Genomic DNA, 27218 nt, shown 5'->3' with positions numbered 1-27218 from the left:
TTTAAGATTCATCGAGGTTGTAGCATGTGTCAAATTTCCTTTCTTTTTAAGGTTGAATAATATTCCACTGTGTTTATACACCACAATTTGTTCATCCATCCCTTGATGGATTCTTGGATTACGTCCACCTATTGTAAATAATGCTGCTATGAACATGGGAACAAATAGCTCTTCAGGTCCCTGCTTTCAGTTCTTTTGGGTGTATATCCAGAAGTGAAATTACTAGATCATATGGTAATTCTGTTTAATTTTTGGAGAAACCATCATACATTTTGCACAGTGGCTGAACCATTTTACATTCCCACCAACAATGCACAGGGGTTCCAAATTCTCCACATTTTTGCAAACAATTGTTATTTTCTGTTTGTTTGTTTTTGATAATAACTATCCTAATGAGTGTGAAATGGTATCTCATTGTGATTTTGATTTGCATTTCCTACTTACTGATGTTGAACATCTTTTCATGTGCTTATTGGCCATTTGTGTATCTTCTTTGGAGAAATGTCTAAGTCCTTTGCCCATTATTAATTGGGTTTTGTTGTTGTTGCGTTTTAAAGCTTTATATATTTTGGATATTAATCCATTAACAGATAGATGACTTGCAGATATTTCACCTGTTTTGCAGGTTTTCTTTTTACCACATGGATAGTATCCAAATTTCGGGGTACAAAAGTTTTTAATTTTGATATAGCTCAGTTTATCTGTTTTTACTTTTGTTACTTGTACTCTCAGTATCATGACTAAGAAATCATTTCCAAGTTCAATATCATGAAGCTTTTCCACTGTTTTCTTCCAAGAGTTTTATGATTTTAGCTCTTAGATCTATTTTTTCCTTTTTTCTTTTCTTTTTTTAATTGAAGTGTAGTTGATTTACAATCTTGGGTTAGTTTCAGGTGTACAGCAAAATTATTGTTATATATATATTTTACAGATTATTTTCCATTATAGGTTATTACAAGATATTGCATATAGTTTCCTGTGATATACAGTAAATCCTTGTTGCTTATCTGTTTTTTTGGTTTTGTTTTGTTTTTAATTTATTTAATTTATTTATTTTTGGCTGCGTTGGGTCTTCGTTGCGGTGCGCAGGCTTCTCATTGCAGTGGCTTCTCTTGTTGCGGAGCCCGGGCTCTAAGCCCATGAGCTTCAGTAGTTGTGGTGCACAAGCTTACTTGCCTCGCGGCATGTGGGATCTTCCCGGACCAGGGCTCGAACCAGTGTCCCCTGCATTGGCAGGCGGATTCTTAACCAGTGTGCCACCAGGGAAGCCCTGCTTATCTGTTTTATATGTAGCAGTTTGTATCTGTTAATCCCATAGTACTCCTAATTTATCCCCCCCTTCCCCTTTGGTAACCATAAGTTTGTTTTCTATGTCTGAGTCTGTTTCTGTTTCGTATATAGATTCATTTTTATTATTTTTTAGATTCCCCATATAAGTGATATCATGTGATATTTGTCTTTCTCTGTCTGACTGACTTCATTTAGTATGATATTCTCTAGGTCCATCCATGTTGCTGCAAATGGCAATATTTCATTCTATTTTATGACTATGTAATATTCCATTGTGTGTGGTGTGTGTGTGTGTGTGTGTGTGTGTATACACACACACACACATACCACATCTTCTTAAGCCAGTTGTCTCTTGGTGGGCACTTGGGTTGTTTCTATCTTGGGTATTGTGAATAATGCTGTTATGAACATTGGGGTACATGTATCTTTTCAAATCAGAGTTTTTGTCTGTTCAGGATATATGCCCAGAGGTGGAATTGCTGGATGATATGGTAGCTTTAATTTTAGTTTTTAAAGGAATCTTCATGCTTTTTTCCATAGTGGCTGCACCAGTTTACGTTCCCACCAACAGTGTAGGAGGGTTCCTTTTTTTCCACGTTCTGTCCAGCATTTGTTATTTGTAGACTTTTTGATGATAGCCATTCTGACTGATGTGAGGTGATATCTCACTGTGGTTTTGATTTGCGTTTTTCTGATAGTTAGTGATGTTGAGTATCTTTTCATGTGCCTGTTGGTCATCTGTGTGTCTTTTTGGAGAGATGTATGTTTAGGTCTTCTGCCCATTTTTTATTGGGTTGTTTGGTTTTTTGATACTGAGTTGTAGGAGTTGTTGGTATATTTTGGATATTAACCCCTTGTCAGTCACATCATTTGCAAATATTTTCTCCCGTTCCATAGGTTGTCTTTTCGTTTTGTTGGTGGTTTTGTTTGCTGTGCAAAAGTTTTTAAGTTTCATTAGGTCCCATTTGTTTATTTTTGCTTTTATTTCTTTTGCCTTTGCAGTCTGATGTTAGATCTATTTTGAGCTAATTTATGGTATAAGGTAAGAGTCTAATTCTTTTGCATATGGATATTCAATTTTCCCAACACCGTTTGTTGAAAAGACTGTCCTTTCCCCACTGAAAGGTCTTGGCACCCTGGAAAATCGTTTGACCATATATGCGAGGGTTTATTTCTGGACTCTGTTTTATTTCATTGGTCTGTGTGTCCGTTTTTACTCGAGTACACACTGCTTTGATTACTGTAGCTTTGTAGTAAATTTTGAAATCAGAAAGTATCAGATCTACAACTTCATTCTTCTTTTTCAAGTTTGTTTTGGCAGTTCAAGGTCCCTTGAGATTCTATGTTAATTTTAGGATGGATTTTTCTATTTCTGCCCCCCAAAAAAGTCATTGGGATTTTGATAGGGATTGCATTGAATCTGTGGGTTGCTTTGTATAGTATTGACATCTTAACAATATTGTCTTCCAATTCGTGGACATTTTCATGACATGTCTTGCCATTTATTTGTGTCTTCTTTAATATCTCTCATCAAGTTTTTTTAATATATACATTTATTGATTGATTGATTGCTACTGCACTGGGTCTTCGTGGCTGTGCGCGGGCTTTCTCTAGTTGCTGCGAGCGGGGGCTACTCTTCACTGTGGTGTGCTGGCTTCTTCTTGCAGTGGCTTCTGTTGTTGCAGAGCACACGCTCTAGGCATGCGGGCTTCAGTAGTTGTGGCACTCGGGCTCAGTAGTTGTGGCTTGTGGACTCTAGAGCACAGGCTCAGTAGTTGTGGCGCACGGGCTTAGTTGCTCTGCGGCATGTGGGATCTTCCCAGACCAGGGCTTGAACCCGTGTCCCCTGCATTGGCAGGCGGATTCTTAACCACTGTGCCACCAGGGAAGCCCTCTCATCAAGTTTTAATAGTTTTCAGTGTGCAAGTCTTTCACTTCCTTGGTTTATTCCTGTTTTTTTGATGCGATTGTAAATGGAATAGTTAACTTCCTTTTCAGATTATTTATTGTTAGTGTATAAAACCACAACTGAGGGAATTCCCTGGCAGTCCAGTGGTTAGGACTCTGTGCTTTCATTGCTGTGGGCCTGGGTTTGATTCCTGGTTGTGGAACTAAGATCCTGCAAGCTGTGCGGCGTGGCCAAAAACAAAAAACGCAAAACACAACTGGTTTTTGTATGTTGATTTTGTATCCTGCAACTTTGCTGAACTTGTTTATATGAATAGTTTTTTTGGTGTGGAATATTTAATATTTTATATATGTAAAATCATGTCATCTGCAAACGGTGATACTTGTACTTTTCTTTCCAATTTGGATGCCTTTTATTTCTTTTTCTTGCCTAATTGCTCTCACTAGGACTTCCAGTACTGTTTTGAATAGAAGTGGTGAATGTGGATATCCTTCTTCCTGACCTTAAAGGAAAAGCTTTTAGTCTTTCACCATTGAGTATAATGTTACGGTTTTTCATTCATGGTCTATATTATGTGGAGGTAATTTTCTTCTATTCCTAGTTTGTTGAGTGTTCGGTGTTTTTTTTTTTTAATCATGCATGAAAGGTTGTTGAATTTTTCAAACACTCTTTCTGCATCAGTGGAGGTGATCATGTGAGGTTTTTTCCCTTCATGCTCTTAATGTGGTGTAGTACACTAATTGATTTTTATATGCTTTACCATCCTTGCATTCCAGGAATAAATCCCACTTGGTCATGGTGTATAATCCATTTTAATATGCCATTGAATTCAGTTTGCTAGTATTTTGTTGATGACTTTTGTATCAGTGTTCATAAAGCATATGGATCTGTAGTTTTCTTTACTTGTAGTCTTTGTCTGGCTTTTGTATCAAGGTAATGCTGGCCTCATAGAATGAGTTAGGATGTATTCCCTCTTCAGTTTTTTGGGAAGATTAACTGTTCATGCTGTTCTCATCCAAGCTCTCTTCCTTACTGTTATTGATAACTGAAATGAAGATACCATAGGGGTGCTGTAAAAGAAACATGAAAATTTTTATTCAACCACAGTAGTAATGAAAGGATTATAAATTGAATAAACAAAATAATGTATTTCCCTTATCCAGTTGACCCTCAAAAAGTTGTATTTAGGTTGTAATGTACAATAATTTTGACAGTTCCTCAATCTGTCACTATCTTACATAAATAATAGGAATGTAAATTGGAACAAATTTTCTGGTGCAGAATTTGGCACTATGTAAAGTCTTAAGAATTATGCATCCTTTGACCCAGCAATTCCATTTATAGAACATTGTCCTAAATATTATATATAATAATGCAGTTAGAAACCATCATGCCCAGAAACAGGGACTTGAGTAATAAACTGTGATACACACATGAACTATAAAAATACTGATGTTGAAGAAAATTTTACAAAACAATGTATAGTTTGAGTCCATTAAAATACTGCTATTTACGCATTAAAAACCCCTCAAACTTAATATTACCTGTTAACAGTGGTGTACTTTTGGGTAGTGATAGTGTAGATTGTTGACATTTTTATTTTTACTTCTCTATTGATCTGTATTTTTTAAACAATAAAGGATATTAATTTTATGAAAAAACAGCAAAAGATATTTTTGAAAATGAAATGAAGTTAGAAAGCATAGTTAAATCCCATGACAGAATCACTATCTAAAAATAATCTTGGTAGGCTGGGATGATGAACTGAATCCAGGATAGATGAACAGGTAGGTAGATAGAGTAAAGTAAGTCATATTTCTGGATTTTAAAAAAACAACTGTAACCAATATAGAAAGTGTGAGGTGGGGCCTAATAGCAACATATGTAAAAGACTTAAAAGTTGTAATTTACTCTAGCCACTTTCTGAATGTAAGCAGCCAGCTGTTCTCTTCCCATTCCATCTCACACCCAGCTTAGTCTCTTCTAGGGAAACCTCCCGTGGTTCCTCACCAACGGATGTAAAGTATTGTCACTGTTTGCCCTATCTGTTCTATTGGTCTTTTCTGACTTTGTTCAGGTTACTGTCTACTTGGAGTCCTGTTCCGCTCACTTTTGCATTTTCAAACTTGACCTGTACCTCAGAAATCAAGCTCAAGTGCTACCCCCTGCTGGAAGTCTATCTGTCATAGTGCAATCACATTTTACTCAAATTTATGTAGTTCTGGGAATTTCACGAGTTGAGAAATTAAAATCAATAAGATTTCTCGCTTTATGTGCAAAATTTGAAATAATGAAAATCCTCCTCTATTAAAAGTCACATAATTTCCTGTTGCCATAGGACGTGCAGCTTTAACAGGTACCAGATATTGTCATTTCTTTGTGAACCACCGGCATTCTGAACTGTGGAGTGTCAATCAGCACTATTGCTGGAAAACTTTCCCCAGAAGCAGTCACTTTAAATGGAAATTAAATGTTGTAAACTCTCAGGAAGAAGGCCAAATGATGACCATGATACTACTTGCTGTAAAAGATTAAAGTTAACACCTGGTGGGGGAAGTAGAGTTTTAAAACACACCTAAAACAGTTGTAGAATTGTGCATTCTGAAAAGTCTTGTAGCAAAGTAAGTAAGTGTGGGCTCTGGAGTCAGATGACCCTAGTTCAAATCCTAACATTTACTACCAGGTGTCTTTTGGAAAATAACTTAATCTCTCTGTGCTTTGGTTTCCCCATTTTAAAAATGAGCTGATGATAAATCACCTAGCTCATCAGGTTGTTGTATTAAATGTTCATAGCATGTAAAGCTCTTAGGAAGATAACCTAGTGCATACTGTGTGCTCAAAAATATTAACTATGGTTATTCCACTGGAAAAATTAGTCTTGAACCATTTGAGTTTTAAATTGGAATGCATCCCTGCATAAAATATGACCATCATGAAGAAGAAAATTCTCCTTCCTTGATAGTTTCAGAGAATAGTCAGGATGCTACCAACCTCTTTGAAACCATGTAGTAAGGAATGTATGAAACCATGTAGTGAGGAATATAGATAGAATTGGGATAGGGAAGAGATTCTTTCCTTCACTGTAAACATAATAATACTTATTAAAGAAAATTTGGGAAGAATTTCAGAAAATTATAAAAATGGTAGAAAATTGTTTATAATCCTACTACTACTCCAGTGCTAATAACCATATTAGCTGAGTTCCTTCTAGTTTTTTTCCCTGTGCATTAATTTTTTGTGTGTACAAATACGTTATGACTACAACGCATACACAGAACTGGAGGATATTTAGCCTAGAGAAGTAAACTGTTGTAGCATTCCAGGTGAGGGATGTTTGGGGCCTGGTCTAGGTCGCTGGCTGTAGAAATAAAGCATAAGATCACAGACAAAGGTATTTCTGCAGTTGAATCAGCAGACTTCGGTGTGGTGGTTTCAAAGACAGGTTTTTTTAGCTCTGGCTCCTGAAAAGAAGCAGATGGAACATAGGAGGAAGAACATATTTGCTGGGGAAGATGTTTGTTTTCAACATGTTGAATTTTAGATTTGACTAGGACATCCAGATGGAAATGTCTAACAGGCATTTGAGGTATACAGCAAGGACTTGAGAGATAATCTGCCTGGGATATGAATGAGAGCGCCCCAGTAAGAATGTTTAAAATAATCAAAAATGGTACCTGATTGGGCTAATTTATCTGACCTCTCAGTGTATTTAGTTCTTTAAGGGCAGGATAAGAGTCTTCATCTCTAGTACCCAGCACAGTATTGCCACATAGTAAGCTTTTGTAGCGTAAATGAATTTACTGAAACAAAGAGAAGAGGCCATTAATTTGGTCTCTTAAGAATGCCAGTGAACTTGAGGGAGTCATAGTTATCATTTATTGCCCCTTTCTTATTCAGTTTTGTTGGTGTCTAAAATTTAAATGTCTAAAAAAAATAAGAGACTTCCAGTTTTCTTTTCTGCTTCTGATGGAATTTTGTTTACATGAGGTACTTAAAATGTCATTTGGATGGCTATAATTCATTCATTTTAATCTTGCATTTTTTAAAAAGATGATAATGAAGATTGTTCCAGTGATTCTTCCAATGTCCAGAGTATGCTCATAGTGGACATGCTAAGGACACCTTAATGTGATTAACATGTAAGGGTGAAAAGATTTAGGAATATAAAAAATATATAAACCAGTATAGGGAAAAATGTAAACATAAATAGTCATGGGGTATTGAATCCTTGAAATTGTGTAACTTGTTGGGAGTCTTAATGGAATGTCTGTGTCAGAAGATACTAGATTGGTGGCAGGAGCTTCTGAGTGGGAAGGTGGACTGTGGAAAGAATAACCTCATCTGTATGCACTATGCCCTTCTCTTTGCATACTTTAGCCAGTAGTTGGTTAATTTGCATGTGTGGTTTCAACTATCATGCTGTGTTGACTCATTCTGAAAGCTCCACGAGGATAGGCCCCCATCTCTTTCCCCCCAGTACCTAGCTCCTTACTAGAGTAGGCTATCAAAAAATATTTGTCAAATGAATAGAATGATGAGTTTATTCAGTAAAATGGTAAATTTATTCAGTAAACATTTAATGAGACTTGAATGTCCTATCGAGATGGAAGGGGGTAGAAGAGTGTTAGGCCTGTAAAGATTGATAAGATAAATCTGACCTCAGGAGCATAAAATCTGGTACTGAATATAAATTTGTAAAGCCCTCTGGTTTTCAGATTAACCAATGCAGACCGTAAGTAATTTGCTGACCTAAAACAATTTCTTTCTGACATAGATTTTAATAAATTTCTTAAGAGAGATTATGTGAAATGTTATTTACGTAACTGATAAGTACACGATTCTGTGTTCCTTCTCTTTACTGTTTTAGCTAGAAAGGATTGGTGTGGGGTCAGTTTTATGATCCTCTGTTATTATTGTTTTTTTCTTATTTTACTAAAATTTGGGATTTGATTAGATGGGGACATAATGCTTTTCTGAAAATACAGAAAGAGCCCACTTCTCTAGAGTGACTGTGATAAAGCAGCAAGATACTGAATTGAAATGGGTGTACCAAAATAGCTTAACTGGCTTGATCATTCAAGTATGCAAAGATCAGATAATCCAATGTGTTAGTTAAGAGAGCTTTTACTATATATGGTATAATGGTTGATCATATATTTCCCTGTTAAGTTTGTTTGTTTTAAATAATCAAGACCAGTCAGTTCTTAATTATCAGAACAGATATAGGGAATGTTATTGTGAAAACTGCAGAAAAAACTGCAGATCAGTGGAATCCTGCAGTGCCACCACAGCTATTTGTAGTTTGCTAAGCAGAAAAATCAGAAGACAGGAAGTTAGAAGAAATTATTATTGAAGTAGCCTTAACTCCCTAGCCCAGTTAGAATGTGTGTTCTAGGGGGGGAAGAGTTGCACAATTCAAGTCTTAACCTAATGAGATATATCAGTTAAGCATAAGCAAAACCTATTCAGTTGTTAGAGGAAAGAAATATATTAATAGTAGGGAGAGCAACTTTGTGGAACCTAGAAAGAGAGACTCCAAACAAGAATTTGGCAGATTTTCCACACTGTCCAGAGAGAACAGAAGCCAACTTTCTGTCGTCATTTGAACACATGTAGTTTATCAGGCTTTATTGTGGTTGTGTTTTCCTTTGTTTTAGATTTTAAACTCACCAGATAACCTCTTATATCAAAGTATGGGGAATGGGACCGCTTACATCAAAGTATGGGGAATGGGGACCCTAGGTGGTAATATGACTGTCCCCCATTGTAAACAAATAAACTGGCATTTGGCATGTATATTAGTTTTTGAAATAAACTTCATTAAAAGTAAAAACCTCAACCTTTTATAAATTGGTAAGTATAAATTAAGCCTAATAAGTTCTATGTGTGTAGAAAAAAGAGCTGAGAGGGCTACACTCAGCAATAAGTCTCTTGTGTAAGTCAGGGATCATATTCTTATCCTTGTATACCCAGTGTATTGGCACATGGTTGGTGTTCAATTTAATGTTGTATTAATGAAACATTACTGAATTTCAGAGATGGTAACTCCAGACCTCTAGTGAGAACAACTGTAGGCATTTTATGGCTTTATTCTTAGATTTATTCTCATGTCAAAAGAGCAGTTCTGCCTTTTCTTTAACTCAGCAGAAACAGTTCCTTAAGTGATGAAAATAGAATCCTCTAAACAAGCCAGAGCCTAAAAAGGCAAATAAAAGGTATATGCATCTGTTAGACAAAAAGGAAGGGGTAGTGCATTTGAGAACAAAGATAGTCTTGTTTGTTTCATTGTCTTTATTTTTTTTTAAATAATTAAAACTCTAACTTTATTTTTTAGACCTTATTGCAATATGCAAGCAGCAAGAATGCATCAGAACATATTGTGTATCTTCTGGAGGTATATCGACTTGCCATCCAAAGCTTTGCCAGTGCTCGCCCGTATTTAACTACTGAATGCGAAGATGTCCTCTTAGTGCTTGGCAGATTAGTACTGTAAGTTTAAGAACTTAAATCCCTCTTAAAATTGAGTATTTTTGGTTGTAATGTTTGCCTGACTTCTCTTTACTATGGCATCACACTGTTCAAAGCAACATCAGGGTCATACCTTTGAATGAAATTTCCTTTGCTCTGAGCCTTTATATTCACATTTTCAGGAGATAAAGTATAAGTGAAGCTCCAGCCAAGCAACATAATCTTTAATTGCCTCGAGTCTCTTTTCCTACTCAGGCTTAGAATGATGCATTTTCTCTCTGTCCTTAGGAATAGATCAAGTGAAGTGACAAGAGTATCTGGAAGCTGTGGTGGTCTTTGAGGAACACTTTGGGGGGAAACACTGTGAAATTCTTCAATACAATTATATTATTTGAACTAAGAATTATACTAGCAGAAAATATCAGGGTACAGTATAAGATTACCACCCCAAGGGTCCATGATAATCTAGCTGCTATTTTAGTATTTGGCTGCCTAATAGCAGAGTTACACCTTTAATGTGTTTATTTGCAAATTGAAAAAATACAACAGCTGTTAGTTTTTAGTTGTGGAATCACCTTGATTCAGTTTGCAGATTGTTTGGTGGGATAAATTCTAGTCTGGGTGGTCCATTTTATTTTTCTCTGGTCTTACCTGTTTTCCTTCCTATTTTCCCAAACCCCAAACCTCTAACTTTATACTTTTTTTTTGCAACATAAACATTCCTGGTTTTAAAATCCCATTATTCCTCCTCTGAAGCCTCATAGTTTTTCTTTTTTAAAGTTGAAAAGTTAATATAACAATGTTGAATGAAATTTTGAAGAGTGAAAAACAAATTTAAAATAGTCTAAATAAATGTAAAATGTATATTCAGTATCACTGTCATACTGTACTTGATTATGACTATAACCACCGTTATATACTGACTTAGTTATTCATATTCTAGGAGTTGTTTTGAATTACTGCTTTCAGTGTCTGAAAGTGAACTGCCATGTGAAGCCTGGGTACTCTTCCTTCAGTCTTTACAGGTGAGTTGATGTGGCCTCAAAAAAGGTCTCTGTTTAGGTATTCAAGACACGTAGTTAATTTCTCCCAGCAAACTAAAATTGGAAACTTAGAACAAAAACAAATTCATTATATATTGGTAGTAAGTTCATGAAATGAGAAGGAGGCCTTCCAGATGAAGGGAGTGTGCTAAAAGTTGTTGTTTTTTCCCTATCATTTGGTTTTGTTAGCCTTTACATAGCTTAGGAATCAACAAAAAAAGTTTTCATTCTTCAGAAACAAAGTTTTAGGCAGAATAAAGCTATTAAAAATGTAAAATTGTATATGTTTATAAGGTAGCAGTATTTGCTTCATTGATAGTACACTTATCTAGTAATTTCTCCCTAACACTTCAGGGACTTACAATGCTAAGTCTCTTAAACTGTCAAAATAGTCATCAGAGATTCTGTGCATGCATTTTTCTTACAGGAGAGCTACGTTGGCTCCTATATTGGCTTGATTATCAGAATTCTTAGATGAGCAGATCAGAAAGTAGCAAGTTGGGGAGGGGAGGGTAAGGTAGGAGGAAAAACAATAGGAAGCAAATTTGCCTGTTACCAGTAGAGATAGAAAAACTATTTAAAGAAAATAGACATAATAAGTAAATAGCTACCATTCATTTATTATCATTAATTATGTACCAAACAGTACTCTACATTGTTTTTACATTTTGTATCTTTTAATCAAATTGCAAACCTTATACCGTAGAGATCATTTGAATCTCCATTTATAAATGGGGAGACAGGCATAGAGAGGTGAATTAGCTTGCCCAAAGTTACACCTAGATTTATACCTAGAGCTTGCTTTGTTTAACTGCTTCCTCGAGGACACAAACTCCATAGTAGCCTGCACCTGTTTCATGAAGGCATAAGTAAAGATTTGCATGTTAACAGACACACCTCATTATCTGGAAATTTCTTTCCTCTAGGATAAAAAATCCAAAATGAAATGATATAATGTTAATCTTTAGATTTTCTGTTTGAGGAGAAGAATTCTTTGTCATGTTCTTGGCCTGATTTAATCCCTATAATGTCCTAACTCTTCACATATTCATACAGCTGCTGTTAAAATCATCTTTCATACAGAGCATATTGATTTTGTCATTTGGCCTGCCAGTAGTTTTGTCCTGGCATATGACATTCTAGAAGGGCAAATGTACTTATTCTTATTAAGGCTGTTACTATTATTATTATTAGTATCCTTTGAAGAGAGAATACTCTCATATTTCTTCGTTCTTTTCTTAGATTGTATGCCTGAATAAAATATTTGCTTTCCCTCCGACCTGTGTAACTTTGCCCGGTATTTATCAGACATTTAGGATATATATATTCACATTTCTGAATATGTGTTTAATAAATGCAGTAGAGGTACAGATAAATACAAGACATGGTCCCTGTAGAAATCTGAAACATAAAACCTTGAGGTTTTCTTATTTTAGGTGATAAATGGATAAGGCAGCAGGTAGTTTTGAGGATACTTTTGGTAAGAGAATAGTTTTACAAGAGCAGGCCACAGAGAGCATTCTCAACCACTGTTTACAGCTTGTATAACCCTTCCAGACCTTTTCTTTATGGATATAAAAATACGTTCTGAAATGAAATTTTAAATAAAGAAAAATGAGATCCTGTTTTTTTGCAACTTTTTTTAACTTAATGATTTTAACATGGACATGTATCTAGGATTGCATATGTAGCTCTCCCTTGATGACTGCCTGGGATTCTGTTATGTGGTTGCACCATAAATTATTTGGCCAAATCTCTTTGCTGTTTATTGTAAATAAACAGTGCTAGAGTGAACATCTTGTGCTAGTGTTTCTGTATTGTAGATTTCAAGATAGTTTTACCTTAAAAAAGAAACAAATCTAAGTTTTTAAATTACTTTTAAAATTCCACCATAGTTTTTAAGGACTATTTAATGTTATTTTTTATTTTTTTAAAGTGCCTTCCTCCCTGCCTCCCTCCCTCCCTTCCTTCATTCCTTCCTTCTTCTCTCTTCATTCATTCATTCATTTATTCATTCATTGGCTGCACTGTGAGGCTTGTGGGATCTTACTTCCCTGACCAGGGATTGAACCCATGCCCCATGCAGTGGAAACGCAGAGTCCTAACCACTGGACCACCAGGGATTCCCTAATGTTATTTTTTAAAAGTAACTTTGCTATAATATATATATGTGTATGTGTATATATATGTAATAAAGGATTACACATCATTCTTACTCAGAATAAAATGTATTTTGAACAGATGAAAATTTAGAAAATTGTTTTTATTTTTAACCCAAACAGTGGCTTTTTATTTTAGTTGCTATGTATCATGGGGGTGACAGTGTTCTGCTAAAGTGTAATGGTATAGGTCTGTTAGGTATTACAAATATGGTAACCAGACACAGCACATTCTGACATAGAATCTTCATCTTCACTGCAAAGTAAGTGCCTGTTGTCCTAAGTTAAGTAAAAAGAAGCCTGAGGACAGGTCAAGCCATTTCAAGCCATTAAAGGAAAATTATAGCATTTAAATATTGCTGTTAGTTAACTGTTAATTGGAAATATCACTTTCTGTGTCAGTTTTATATTTTAAACCCTTTCTTAGCAGAAGATAACTCAGTATATGGTGTGTGTGTGTGTGTGTGTGTGTGTGTGTGTGTGTATTAAAACCCTGTCATTCTGACATGAAAATTAAGGGGAAAAAAGCGAACTTTATTTTTTATATTTCACTTAGGTGACTATAAGATTATAGTCTTAGGTCTGTGAACATTTTTAACCTATATTTTATTTTCCAAAGAAATACTGCTACCAGTGAAAGCTTATGTTCCTTGAGAATTTCAGCAGTCTAAAATAAGGGAAAACAAGTTAAAATTTTAGAATATGGAAACAACCAATAATCCTCACTAGTAATAAAGGACAGTGAGATATATGCTTAATCATTTATGTCAAGTTAAACTTCTGACCCCTTACCTCCCCGCCCTTTGTGTTTATAAGTATTTTAAAGAATAAACTATTGGCAATTATATTTTGTTTGTTTTCTGAGGAGATAGAATGACAGCTAATAACTTACATTTCCATGACTTTTAGCTAGAGCCATCTGTCATTTTTTTGTGTACTTTTTTTTTTTTTTTTTAATTTTTTGGCTGCGCAGCATGTGAGATCACAGTTCCCCCACCAGGGATTGAACCCGCGCCCCCTGCATTGGAAGCACAGAGTCCCAACTGCTGGACCGCCAGGAAAGTCCCTGGAGCCATCTATCATTTTAAAAGTCCTTTTTTTTTTTTTTTTTAAAGCTATCTTTCTGTTTCTTCCCAAGAGTTACCACTTTTTTTAATTTTAATTAATAGCTACTTTATTTATTTATTTATTTATTTTTAGCTGTGTTGGGTCTTTGTTTCGTGGGAGGACTTTCTCTAGTTGCGGCAAGCGGGGGCCACTCTTCATCGTGATACGGGGGCCACTCTTCATCGCGGTGCGCGGGCCTCTCACTATCGCGGCCCCTCCCGTTGCGGGGCACAGGCTCCAGACGCGCAGGCTCAGCAGTTGTGGCTTACGGGCCCAGTTGCTCCGTGGCATGTGGGATCTTCCCAGACCAGGGCTCGAACCCGTGTCCCCTGCATTAGCAGGCAGATTCTCAACCACTGCCCCACCAGGGAAGCCCAAAAGTCCTTTGATAGAAGAATTTAAACAATTAAAAAGATATATAACAATAGATGTAATTAAGTCATACTTCTTTTAGAAGGAATAGGTTGCCTGTGTGAATACTGCAGAATCTTTTTAAAAGAAATCTGTGCCAGTGGCCTTAAAATAATTGAGTAATTGAAGGATGTAAATTAAATTGTGATAATTTTACCTAGGAGAATTCAGGAAAACATTTTAAAGGTACTCTTTAACTTAGTGAAAATGCCCTAGTTTCATTTTTTAAAAAGCAGCAACAGAATTTCACAAAACTTTGAGGATAGTTTTTTTTCTGCTTATTTATTTTTAGGAAATCCAAGATATAAGTCTTTTCATAGACATTCAGATATATTGAAAGGGCAAAATGACTTTTTATATTGCCTGTTTTCTGGATATGCTTTTTTTTTTTTTTTTAAGGAGTCACATGATGCATTATTGGAATTTGGGAATAATAACCTACAAATACTGGTTCATGTTACCAAGGAAGGGGTGTGGAAAAACCCTGTTCTTCTTAAAATTCTGTCTCAACAGCCAGTAGAAACAGAAGAAGGTAAGCTTAAAACTATACTGACTATTGAAGGAGGATTTAGTTCTAAGAGAATTAAAATTTTTTTCTGGGTTAAAATTTTGTGAATTTCACCTGTGTATCTATAGCCAATCATTCTCTTATCCTTTGCATAGTAAAAACTAACCATTAGCACTTAATGTTTTGCTTAAGGATTCTTGAATACTTATGTAGTGTTTTAAAAGTATCCCTTTATACTTGTTTTTAAATGTTGCATTGACTGACAATGTTTATACAGAGTTCCTGAGATAGAAATCAATAATCTGCTTCCAGTCCTTGGTATTTAGTAGAGCTTTGCTTATAATGATATTTTGTTTACTGGCTACTACAGCTGAGGATTATGAAAAAAAATTACTTCTTATTTTAAATTTATGAAACATTGGAATTTAGCATTTTTATAGAGATATGCAAAGAAAGAAAATTCTTACAAAGTTGTCAGTTTAAGTCCAGAAGATTTATGGATTTGAGTTGACATAGTTCACATTTGCATTTTAGACACACAAAATATCTCATTTTATATGTCCAACAATTATGATTTCATTTGCTTTAAGTTAGTGGAAAGTTAAAAAGGATCACGTTCTGTTAAGTATGTTTCTGGAATAAGAATGAGTTTCAGGACAGTTTTTATTTACACTTTAGATAGATCTTTTTTTAATTTTTATTTTATTAAAAAAATTTTTTTAAATTTATTTTTGGCTGCATTGGATCTTTGTTGCTGCACGCGGGCTTTCTCTAGTTGCGGCGAGCAGGGGCTACTCTTCGTTACGGTGCGTGGGCTTCTCATTGTGGTGGCTTCTCTTGTTGCAGAGCACGGGCTCTAGGCGTGCGGGCTTCAGTAGTTGTGGCATGGAGGCTCAGCAGTTGTGGCTCACGGGCTCTAGAGCGCAAGCTCAGTAGTTGTGGTGCACGGGCTTAGTTGCTCCACGGCGTGTGGGATCTTCCCGGACCAGGGCTCGAACTCGTGTCCCCTGCATTGGCAGGTGGATTCTTAACCACTGTGCCACCAGGGAAGTCCCATTTTTGATAGATCTTTAGTTCAGGTCTCAGGACAGGCCTTTTGAATGTTGATATCTTAAAATATTCCAGTTAGCTTATTCATTCACCAAGTTTGATAACCTATTGTATACATGCTGTTTGGGTTTTTCTGTATAGTCAGAAGATTGATAATAAGAGTGTTTAGATTTTTTCTTGGTCCCTTTCCTCTGGTAATTCTACTGCTTATCAGTTATACTGACAAGAAAAAAAAATGAATAAGGAGAATAGCTGTTAAATAGAAAATAGATTGATATTTATTGTTTTCTTTTGAGGTTCCCAGTAAATGGCATCCTTTTGTAAATATAGGCAGGTGGAGGCTAAATGATTGCCTTTATTATTATTAAAAGTTGTTAGAGGACAGAGCCAAATAGTTGCAAAAGGATCCCAGAATTAGGCAGATCCCAGTCCAGATAAGGCTTCAGGAGTGAAGAATGCATGACCTTTGTAGATAGGCCCAAGCCCCAGAGGGAAAAGATGGAGTTGCATTAAATGTCCCCAATTTATTTTCCCCAATGTACTAATCAAATATATCCCCCCCACCCCAGGAGTTAACGGTACTCAATTTCTTTTCACATAGAAAAAATCAAGAAATGGGGAGAAGCACTGTTTACCTAATATCCCATGGTATCTTATATATTCAATAAAGATTAAGTAAGTACCCACTATCTATAAACTCTGAATGGGTATAGGTTACCTACATATGTAAGGAATTTTTCTGAGAACCACAGTATAAGTGGTGAGCAGCCTGTTGCCTGCTTACTTCTGCAACTGGCCCTTACTAATTTCAGGTCAACAGATTTAGAAAGCCCCCTTTATAGCTCCATTGCCCTTGCAGCCCAGATATCAACATATTTGATGCTAGAAAGCAGTGACTATCATTTCATTAATTGCCTTTTTTCAATAACATAGTAATCAGAAGCATAAAAGTACAAAGTGTTTAGCCTCCAAGTAACTCAGTAAATGCTTTTTGGTTTAGTTTTTTGAATTAAAAAAAAAAAAGTGTATAAGATTTTTATTTTTCCTGCCATGAATTCTTGAATTTTGTAACCCCGTCCCCACCAAAAACCAGTTATTACTGAAGTATGTAATAAGTACCAGCTGTTGACACTTCTGCCTGGCATGATCAGCAGGGAAATGAGCAGGTCCTCCCACCCAGGTATCAAACGCCTTTCTACCCCAGGTCACCCCGGCAGCCTACCACAAAACGTAGGGCTGGCAAGACCAAACCCAGCCCCACTGATGGTTCCTGACTTGAGCCCCAGTGCCCACAAACCACCCCTGGTTCCAATGGTGATGGCAGCAGCCCACAGCCCTAAAGACCTCAGGCCCATCAACCTTGGAGACCCCCCTTCCACTGTACTAGAGTGGTTCCAACTAGAGGAAACCCAGAGCTACCATCTGGTATCTGCCAGTTTTTCCAGCTGACCTGTGCCCTACCCAGCACCCTCCTCCCCCCCTTACTTCATGACATCAAAGCACTGGCTTTTCCCCATTTTCCTTGAGACTCAGGAGAGCCAAAGCAGCAGCCTTTTGTTCTTTTTTTTCTCTCCCCTACCAAGGGTTGAAGGAAGAGAGCCATCCTAATTGTTCAGAGGTACTAACTTCCTCCCCTAAATCAAGCTGAGAAGGAACCAGCCAGCTCTTACTTCTTCCTGGTTGTTTTTCTTTCCCACCCCAGTTCATTGTTTCCCTTCTACCACCTACCTCTGAAGCCATTTTATGAATTGTCATGTGCCACCTGAGCCTTCAGTAAAAACAAAAACACTCTTTTCTGTTAAAAAAGAAAAAAACAAAATTTTTAGCTGGACCTTAAATGTTACCATTTTTTACATGTTGAAGTATATATGAGGTAAACTGTCATGATCTTTGCACCTTACTTTTAAGTGGCTGAGAAAAAGAAAAGCTAGATAAAGAAATATGGCAAAACAGTTCAGTTGTTGAATCTAGATGGAGGAGAGGGTATATGATTAAACATTTTTTTTGTATTAAAATGTTTAGAAAAAATAATACACAGAAGGGATCACAGTTGGGAGTGAGACATCTTAGTGTACACTTCATTATGTCATTTTAAATATTGAAATGTATGGATGGATTTCCTTTTTAAAAATACAGTTAAGTATTGATTTTAACATAACTTAAAATGATTTTTAAAATGCAAGTTTGATCTATGTGTTAAAAATTGATATAGTGGTTTAACTGTGGCTGTAATATGTTGAGTAAAATAGTTTTACCTCATAGAAATAATAGCTACGATTTATAGAGTGCCTGCTATGTGATGGGCACAGTATTAGTGCTTTCTATCTCCTGTAATCCATTAAACAGGCAAGAGATTACACATGCCCAAGGCCGTGTAGTTAAAACTGTGGAGGCAGGATCTGAGCCCAGATGAGGAGATATCTAAAAGTTTTTTTTTTTTTTTTTAAAGTCATGTTCCTTGCTTTTTTTTTTTAATTAATTAATTTATTTATTTATTTATTTTTGGCTGTGTTGGGTCTTCGTTTCTGTGTGAGGACTTTCTCCAGTTGCGGCAAGCGGGGGCCTCTCTTCATCGCGGTGCGCGGGCCTCTCACTGTCGCGGCCTCTCTTGTTGCGGAGCACAGGCTCCAGACGCGCAGGCTCAGTAGTTGTGGCTCACGGGCCCAGTTGCTCCGCGGCATGTGGGATCTTCCCAGACCAGGGCTCGAACCCGTGTCCCCTGCATTGGCAGGCAGATTCTCAACCACTGCGCCACCAAGGAAGCCCTAAAAGTGTTTGATTGATTAAAGTGATAACCATTGGTTGCTAAATACATGGTTTTATTAAACATCTGTAATATATAAAGCATTGTGCTTAGTGCTGTAGGGAATACAAAAGTTAACAAGGCATGGTATTTGTACACAAATTGCTGACAGTGTAATAAGGGGGATATCAGGGACAAATAATAGCAAGTAGTATTGAGCATTTACTCTGCCTGGCCCTGTGCTCAGTGTCTTACTTGCATTCTGGTATTTCAATTATGATTCTTTCATCTCTTTGGGGTAGATATTACTAACCTTTTCATAGATGAAGAAACTTGAGGCTCAGATAGGTCTACTAATTTGTCCAAGGGCCTCACAGCTAGTATATGTGAGAGTCATGATTCAACCTCAGTTTTGTGATTCCACAACCAGAGATCTTAACCTTCATACACTCTAACCATTTATTACTGCACTTAAAGAGAAAACTAAGTGTGGTAAAAGAAGTAAAATGCTGTGGGAATTTAGAAGGGGTTGGGTTGTATAGATAACATGCCTGTTTTCAGGTGTGAGATTTGTGAAAATGCATACAACTTGGTAGAGCAGATAAATAGAGCATAATCTGATATTAGCCAGTTTACGATGTCGGGGACAGATGTGGCAGGAAATAATATGGAGGAACTAGGTTGGAGAGAATTTAAAAAAGAATTGCTAGGACACAGTAACTAAGTTGATTTCCTTAGGAAAGGAGTTGGCAAGGAAGGATAATGCCAAAATTTCATTTCTTTATGATTGAGAGAATACCATTACTGAAAATAGAAGTAAGGAACGAGGAGCTATTTGAGATATGATTGTGAGTTCATTTTGTGGAATTTAGTGCTTGTGGGACTAAAATAGGGAAAAGTCCAAATGCAAATGATCTATTTTCTGTCCATGCCTTTTGACCTTGACTGTGTATTAGAGTATCTATGGAATTTAAAACCAAAACATACACACACACCCCCAGGGTCCAGGCTCTACCTGCTAAATCAAAATCTCCAGGGTTGGAGCTCTGGAATACAGACCTTTTTGAAGTGCCACAGGAAACGGGCACCTTCCACTTATAAGTGCTGGGAGTGTAAATTGGTACAATCTCTGGAGATTAATTTGGCAGTAATTTCACTTATAGGAATTTTTGCTATAGATACAGTCGTGCATGTGTGAAATGGCCTCTGTACAGGACTGTAAATTGTAGCATTATTGACAGTTGTCAAAGATTGGAAACAACTTGAAAGTGTATCAGGAGGGGATTGGTTAAATTAATTATATCCCTACAGTGGAACAACACTTATTTGTTAAAAGTATTGAGGTAGCTCTCAATGTACAGTGATGTGATAGAATGACCCGTATGATATAGTGACCCGTATGATATAGTAAGTGGGAAAAGAAATATGTCTTCTGTACTAAGAATGTTTCTGGAAGGATAAACAAAAAATTGGAAATGATTATTGTTTCTTGGGGAGAGAGACTAGGGGACTGGAGTCAGAGTAGAAGGGAGACAACTTTTAACTGTATACCTTTTGGTGTGCCTTTTGAATTTTGTGTCGTTTGCATATATGGTGTTACCTATTTTTTTTAAAAAGAGAATTTTAAAATCTCTACAGTTGATTCTGATATGTAGTTAAGATTGGGCCAGTGGTCTCTCCCTCCCCTCTCCACCGTCCCAGTGGTTTATCATTAATATTAATGATTTCTATTCCACATGTGGCCTGTAGACCTAGTAGCATGGCTCTTACCTGAGAGGCTTATTAGAAAAGCACAGTCCCATCCCAGACCTACTGAATTAGCATCTGGTCCCATCCCAGACCTACTGAATTAGCATCTGCATTTTACTACAATTCCCCCAGTGGTTCAGAAGGCACTTTCAAGTTTAAGAAACACTGTTTTAGGTGAACCACCTAAAGCAGTTTGTTTGCTTGCCACTCATCTTGACATGTATATTCCCACCTCTGTTCTTTAAATAATACTGTATAATGATGCCACACACTTGTTAAGTATTTACTATTTATAAATCGAGGGCTTGTCCAGAACACTGTACAAATCGGTGTTCAGGTGCTTAATATTGAGTACTGCTCAGAGCAGCATTTTCCAAAGTGTGTACTGAACCAGGAACGTAGATTTTACGTTGTGCTAATGATATGTGTAAAAGGGTTCTCTGGTCAAATCAGTTTGGGAAACATTGGGTTAAATAAAAGTGAACAGTTTTCTTCATTGCAGGACTGTTCAGAGATTTGACCAAGGAATCCTTTTTTTTTCTAGGACTATCTCTCAGGTCTTTTGGTCGGTGGAACACACTTTGAGAAATGCCTGGTTTAGAGGAAAGACCACCACTGGCTTTGGAATCCTTGGCAAGTTACCTAATTTCTCTGAGTATTAATTTTCCTAACCTTAAACTGGGGATAACAATACTTGCCTTGGTGGTGGTGTGAAGAATAAATGAGAGGTATATAAAAACAGTCAGCTTAAAGCTTGGTACCTCATAAGTGTACAAGTGGTAGTTGTTAATATTACACAGGATACTTGCCTTTTTGCCTTGTACTTATGTTTATAGTTCATTTCATTCTTCCTTACTATCCTTATCAGAAAGTGAGGGAGGAGCAGGTGAAAGAATGAATTTTGATGAAATGTTAGTAGTAGCTTTATTAAAAGGTATGGTATTCAAAATAAAACTACTAAGTAATGTGGGAATAATTAGCAACATTAATTTATTTTGCTCTTTGCTCTGTTAGATGAGTACTGAGATCAGAATAAACTTCCAGTTATATCAGCTGACTTTTTGTCCACTAAAAACAAGCAACAACAAAAGATATCAAACTTTCATCTTTACAACCTTGATATGTTATGTGGTATGTTATCAAACTGTTTTATTTTTCCTTTTTTCTAGTCAATAAATTGATTGCACAAGAAGGACCTTTCTTTCTGCAAATGCGAATAAAACATTTGTTGAAATCTAACTGCATCCCCCAGGCTACTGCTTTATCAAAACTATGTGCAGAATCTAAAGAAATTTCAAATGTGTCATCTTTTCAGCAAGCCTATATCACGTGCTTATGTTCCATTCTTCCTAATGAAGATGCTATTAAGGAGGTAAGTAAAGCAAATAACTGCTGTTGTCATTCACACTAACTATGAATTTAATAGATTTTAATAATTGTATGCCAGGCTGAAACCCAAGACTCATTTTTTTTCAGGGTGTGAAAAGTACCACTTTAATTGTATATTTAACTGTTCAACAGATTGGATATAAAGTTATGTCTTGTAGGTGGCTTTGAAAAGTAGATAATTAAAGAATATGCAGATGAATGTTTATGTATTTGGGTGATGGTTTGCTTTGAAATCTTTAAATATGAAAGTTGCTTTTTCTTCTTAAACTAATGATTTCTCTCTGGGAAATGTGGAAATTATTAATACTGGTGTCAAGAGATAAACTAAAGAGAATGGCAGTTAACATTATTTAAGTTAGTTTATATATTTAACTCTGTAAGCAGAGAGGTGTAGGACTTTAGAAACCATGAATACATTTTGAACAATGATTAAGCAGACAAACAGGGTTTTTTTTTTTTTAACCTGAATCATTGTTTTCCTTAGAAAAGTTGGAATTAGTTTTCTCTAAGAGTTTTTGATAAATTATACAGAGAAAATGAGGAATTCCAAGGCTATATTCCATCATCTACCTTTAATTCTCTTACCTGCCATTCAGGTCTTACATATGGATTCTCATTTTACCTCTACACTGAACTTTCTTGTTAAATGTAGGAATCCCAAGGATCTGGTTCTATGCTGTAGTAATTCTTAACCTTTTATGACAATTTCAGCTGTAAATATCTTACTCTCCAAATGAAACTCTCCACCTTTACACTTTACTCCCTTCAATATTCATACTCCACCAGGACCAACAGTCTATCAGTCTGATCAGCTTTTCACTCTCCTTACTCTGCTTTTCCATAGTCAATCATTATTAGCACTCCTTTGCATACACCCTCAATTCCTCTGCTGGTCTCTCCCTTAATTGTACTTATTTGACTAACCTGTATCCTCATTAGCCCTACATCTCCACCTGTTTTGTATCTTTACCTGTGCCAGTGGGGCCAAACTTAGGTGGAGAATAACCTGGCAACTGATTTTACTTTAATTCAGTCACACTGTGTTTCTTTAGTTCATTCACTCTCCCACTCTCTTAGATTACTATTTCATACTTTTTCCTTTTTCTTTAAACCTATGCTACAATACCTTCTGTCCCATCTCTGTCTCCACTGATGAACTTTCTTCCTATTTCTCTGAGGAAACTGGGACAGTTGGAAGAGAATTTCCATGACATCTATTCACCTACCTGCATTTATGCATTTACACCTTCTCTTCTGTTACTAAGGATAAACTATATCTGTTTTCCCCTGCTAAGGCCAACAATCCCCTTGACTTCAGTATCAGATCCCATCTGCGCTTGCCCCCTCAAGTATAATGCTGCAGCAGTTTTCCCTTTTTCTACTGCATTTATCAATTTCCCCCTCTGCTGTAACTATCTCATCAGCATTTATGCTGTTATTTCTTCCATTTTTAAAAGAGAAAGACTTCTTCCAGCTACCACCCCATTTCTCTCCTGCCCTTTCAGTGTAATTTCTTGAATCATTGTCTGAATTTACTGTTTAACATTTTTCACCTTGAACGTATTCTAATATGGCATTGACTTGTGCCAGTCCACCACATCACTAAATCCACCTGCAAAAGCAGTTCTAAGAGGGAGGTTTATAACATCCTCAGGAAACAAGAAAAATCTCAAATAAACAACCTAACCTTACACCTAAAGGAACTAAAACGAAAACAAAAACCAACAAAACCCAAAGTTAGTAGTAGGGAAGAAATCGTAAAGAATCAGAGGAGAAGTAAATGAGGGACTTCCCTGGTGGCATAGTAGTTAAGAATCTGCCTTCCAGTGCAGGGGACGCAGGTTTGATCCCTGGTCAGGGATCTAGGTCCCACATGCATGCCGCAACTAAGAGTTCATGTGCTGCAGCTAAGAAGCCCACGAGCTGAAACTAAGGAGCCCACCTGCAGCAACTAAGACCTGGCACAACCAAAATAAAGATAAATAAATAAATGAAATGGAGATTAAAAAAACAATAGAAAAGATCAGTTAAACTTTCAATGAGCTGGTTCTTTGAAAAAATAAACAAAATTGATAACTTTTAGCCAGACTCATCAAGAAAAAAAGAGGGTCCAAATCAATAAATTCAGATATGGAAAAGAAGTCACAACTGACACCAGAGAAATACAAAAGATCATAAAAAATTACTACAGACAGCTATATGCCAATAAAATGGACAACCTGGAAGAAATGGACAAATTCCTAGAAATTTACCATCTCCCAAGACTGAACCAGGAAGAAATAGAAAATATGAACAGACCAATTACCAGTAATGAAATTGAATCAGTAATTTAAAAAACTCCTAACAAACAAAAGTCCAGGACCAGATGGCTTCACAGTTGAATTTACCAAACATTTAGAGAAGAGTTAACACCTATCCTTCTCAAACTGTTCCAAAAACTTGTAGAGGAAAGAATACTTCAAACTCATTACATGAGGCCAACATCACCCTGATACTAAAACCAGATAAAGACACCACGAAAAAAGAAAATTACAGGCTAATACCACTGATGAACATACATGTAAAAATTCCCAACAAAACATTAGCAAACTGAATTCAACAATACATTAAAAGGATCATGCACCAAGATCAAGTGGGATTTATCCCAGGGATGCACGTATGGTTCAGTATTCACAAATCAGTGTGACATACCACATTAAATTGAAGAATAAAGATTATATGTTTATCTCAATAGATGCAGAAAAGGCTTTTGACAGAATTCAACATCCATGTATGATAAAAACTCTCAAAAAGTGTGTATAGAGGGAACATACCTCAACATAACAAGGGCCATATCTGACAAGCCCACAGCTAGCATCATACTCAGTGGTGGAAAGCTGAAAGCATTTCCTCTAAGATCACGAACAAGACAAGGATGTTCACTCTCACCACTTTTATTCACCATAGTATTGGAAGTCCTAGCAAAGGCAGTCAGACAAGAAAAAGAAATAAAAAGAATCCAGATTGGAAAGGAAGAAGTAAAACTGTCACTGTTTGCAGATGACATGATATTATATGTAGAAAATCCTAAAGACACCACCAAAAAACTAGAGGAGTTCATCAATGAGTTTGGTAAAGCTGCAGGATACAAAATCTGTTGCACTTCTATACACTAACGTGAACTATCAGAGAAATTAAGAAAACAGTCCCATTTACAATTGCATCAAAAAGAGTAAAGTACCTAGGAATAAATCTAACTATGGAAGAAAATACCTGTACTCCAAAAACTGTAAGACACCAATGAAAGAAGTTGAAGATGACACAAACAGGTGGAAAGATATACTGTGTTCATGGATTGGAAGAATTAATATTGTTAAAATGACCATACCCAAGACAATCTACAGATAAAGTGCAAACCCTATCAAATGCCAGTGGCACTTTTCATAGAACTAGAACAAAGAATTATAAAATTTGTATGGAAACATGAAAGATCCCGAGTAGCCAAACCAATCTTGAGAAAGAAGAACAAAGCTGGAGGTATCATGTTCCCTGACTTCAGACTACACTACAAAGCCACAGTAATCGAAACAGTGTGGTACTGGCACAAAAAAAGACACCTAAATCAATGGAGCAGAATAGAGAGCCCAGAAATTAACCCACACTTATATGGTCAATTAATCTATGACAAAGGAGGCAAGAATATACAGTGGGGAAAAGACAGCCTCTTCAGTAAATGATGTTGTGGCGCATGGGCTTAGTTGTTCCGCGGCATGTGGGATCTTCCCAGACCAGGGCTCGAACCCATGTCCCCTGCATTGGCAGGGGGATTCTTAACCACTGCGCCACCAGGGAAGCCCCATCAGGGAACTTTGAATCAAAACTACAATGAGGTATAACCTCACACCTGTCAGAATGGCTGTTATCAAAAAGACAACAAATAACAAGTGTTGGCGAGGATGTGGAGAAAAGGGAACCCTCATGCACTGGTGGTGGGAATGTAAATTGGCACAGCCACTATGGAGTCAGTGTGGAGGTTCCTCAAAAAAAAAAAAATAGAACTACCATACGATCCAGCAGTTCTACTCCTGGGTATTTATCTGAAGAAAACCAAAACACTAATTAGAAAAGATATATGCACCCCTATGTTCATAGCAGCATTATTTACAATAGCCAAGATGTGAAGCAGCCTAAGTTGATGAATGGATAAAGAAGATGTGAGATATATGTATATATATCTCACATTGTGTGTGTATACATATACGTATACGTATACATATATGCAATGGAATATTACTCAGCCATAAAAAGGAATGAAATCTTGCCTTTTGCAGCATGGATGGACCTAGAGGGTATTATGGTAAGTGAAATAAATCAGAGAAAGACAAATGCTGTATGATTTCATTTATATGTGAAGTCTAAATAAACAAAACAGGGCTTCCCTGGTGGCGCAGTGGTTGAGAATCTGCCTGCCAATGCAGGGGACACGGGTTCGAGCCCTGGTCTGGGAAGATCCCACATGCCGCGGAGCAACTGGGCCCGTGAGCCACAACTACTGAGCCTGCGCGTCTGGAGCCTGTGCTCCGCAACAAGAGAGGCCGCAACAGTGAGAGGCCCGCGCACCGCGATGAAGAGTGGCCCCCGCTCGCCACAACTAAAGAAAGCCCTCGCACAGAAACAAAGACCCAACACAGCCAAAAATAAATAAATAAATTTAAAAAAAAATAAAATAAAATAAACAAAACAAGTGAACAAACTTAAAATAGAAACAGAGTTCTAGATGCAGAGAACAAACAGGTGTTTGCCAGAGGAGAGTGGGCAGGGAGGAGGAAAGAAATAGATGGGTGAGATTAAGAGGTACAAGCTTCCAGTTGCAAAATATATGAGTCATGTGTATGAAATATATAGTATGGGGAATACAGTCAATAACTATTTAATATCTTTGTATAGTGACATAGCATAACTAGACTTATTGTGGTGATCAGTTTGAAATGTATAGAAACATTGAATCACTGTGTTGTGAAACAGGAACTAACATACTGTTGTAGGTCAATTATACTTCAAAAGCAAACAATCTCATAGAAAAAGATCAGATTTGTGGTTACCAGAGGTGAGGAGTGGAGTGACAGGGAGTTGGATGAAAGCAGTCAGAAAGTACAAACTTCTAGTTAATAAGATAAGTAAGTACCGGGATTGTAATGTACAACATGACAAATATAGTTAACACTGCTCTATGTTACATATGAAAGTTGTTAAAAGAGTCAATCCTAAGAGTTCCCATCACAAGAAAAAAGTTTTTTTTCTATCTCTTTAATTTTGTGTCTATACGAGATGATGGGTGCTCACTAAACTTATTGTGATAATGGCCTCAAGATGTATGTAAGCCAAATCATTATGCTGTACACCTTAAACTTAT

General features: G+C 36.6%; 1 protein-coding gene across 1 annotated transcript in view; it reads left to right on the top strand.

Annotated features, from left to right (window-relative positions):
* RLF (RLF zinc finger) overlaps positions 1 to 27218 on the top strand; it is a 78534-nt gene that overhangs the window by 19009 nt on the left and 32307 nt on the right. The window contains exons 2-5 of the mRNA XM_061186736.1: positions 9534 to 9688; positions 10611 to 10692; positions 14787 to 14919; positions 21607 to 21809. Of these exons, the coding sequence (XP_061042719.1) occupies positions 9534 to 9688; positions 10611 to 10692; positions 14787 to 14919; positions 21607 to 21809 (573 nt within the window). The remainder of the gene's footprint in view (positions 1 to 9533; positions 9689 to 10610; positions 10693 to 14786; positions 14920 to 21606; positions 21810 to 27218) is intronic.

This window comes from Eubalaena glacialis, chromosome 3 (genome assembly GCF_028564815.1).
Source record: "Eubalaena glacialis isolate mEubGla1 chromosome 3, mEubGla1.1.hap2.+ XY, whole genome shotgun sequence".
NCBI classification, from domain to species: Eukaryota; Metazoa; Chordata; class Mammalia; order Artiodactyla; family Balaenidae; genus Eubalaena; species Eubalaena glacialis.
This window is presented reverse-complemented; position numbering and strand designations above follow the sequence as displayed.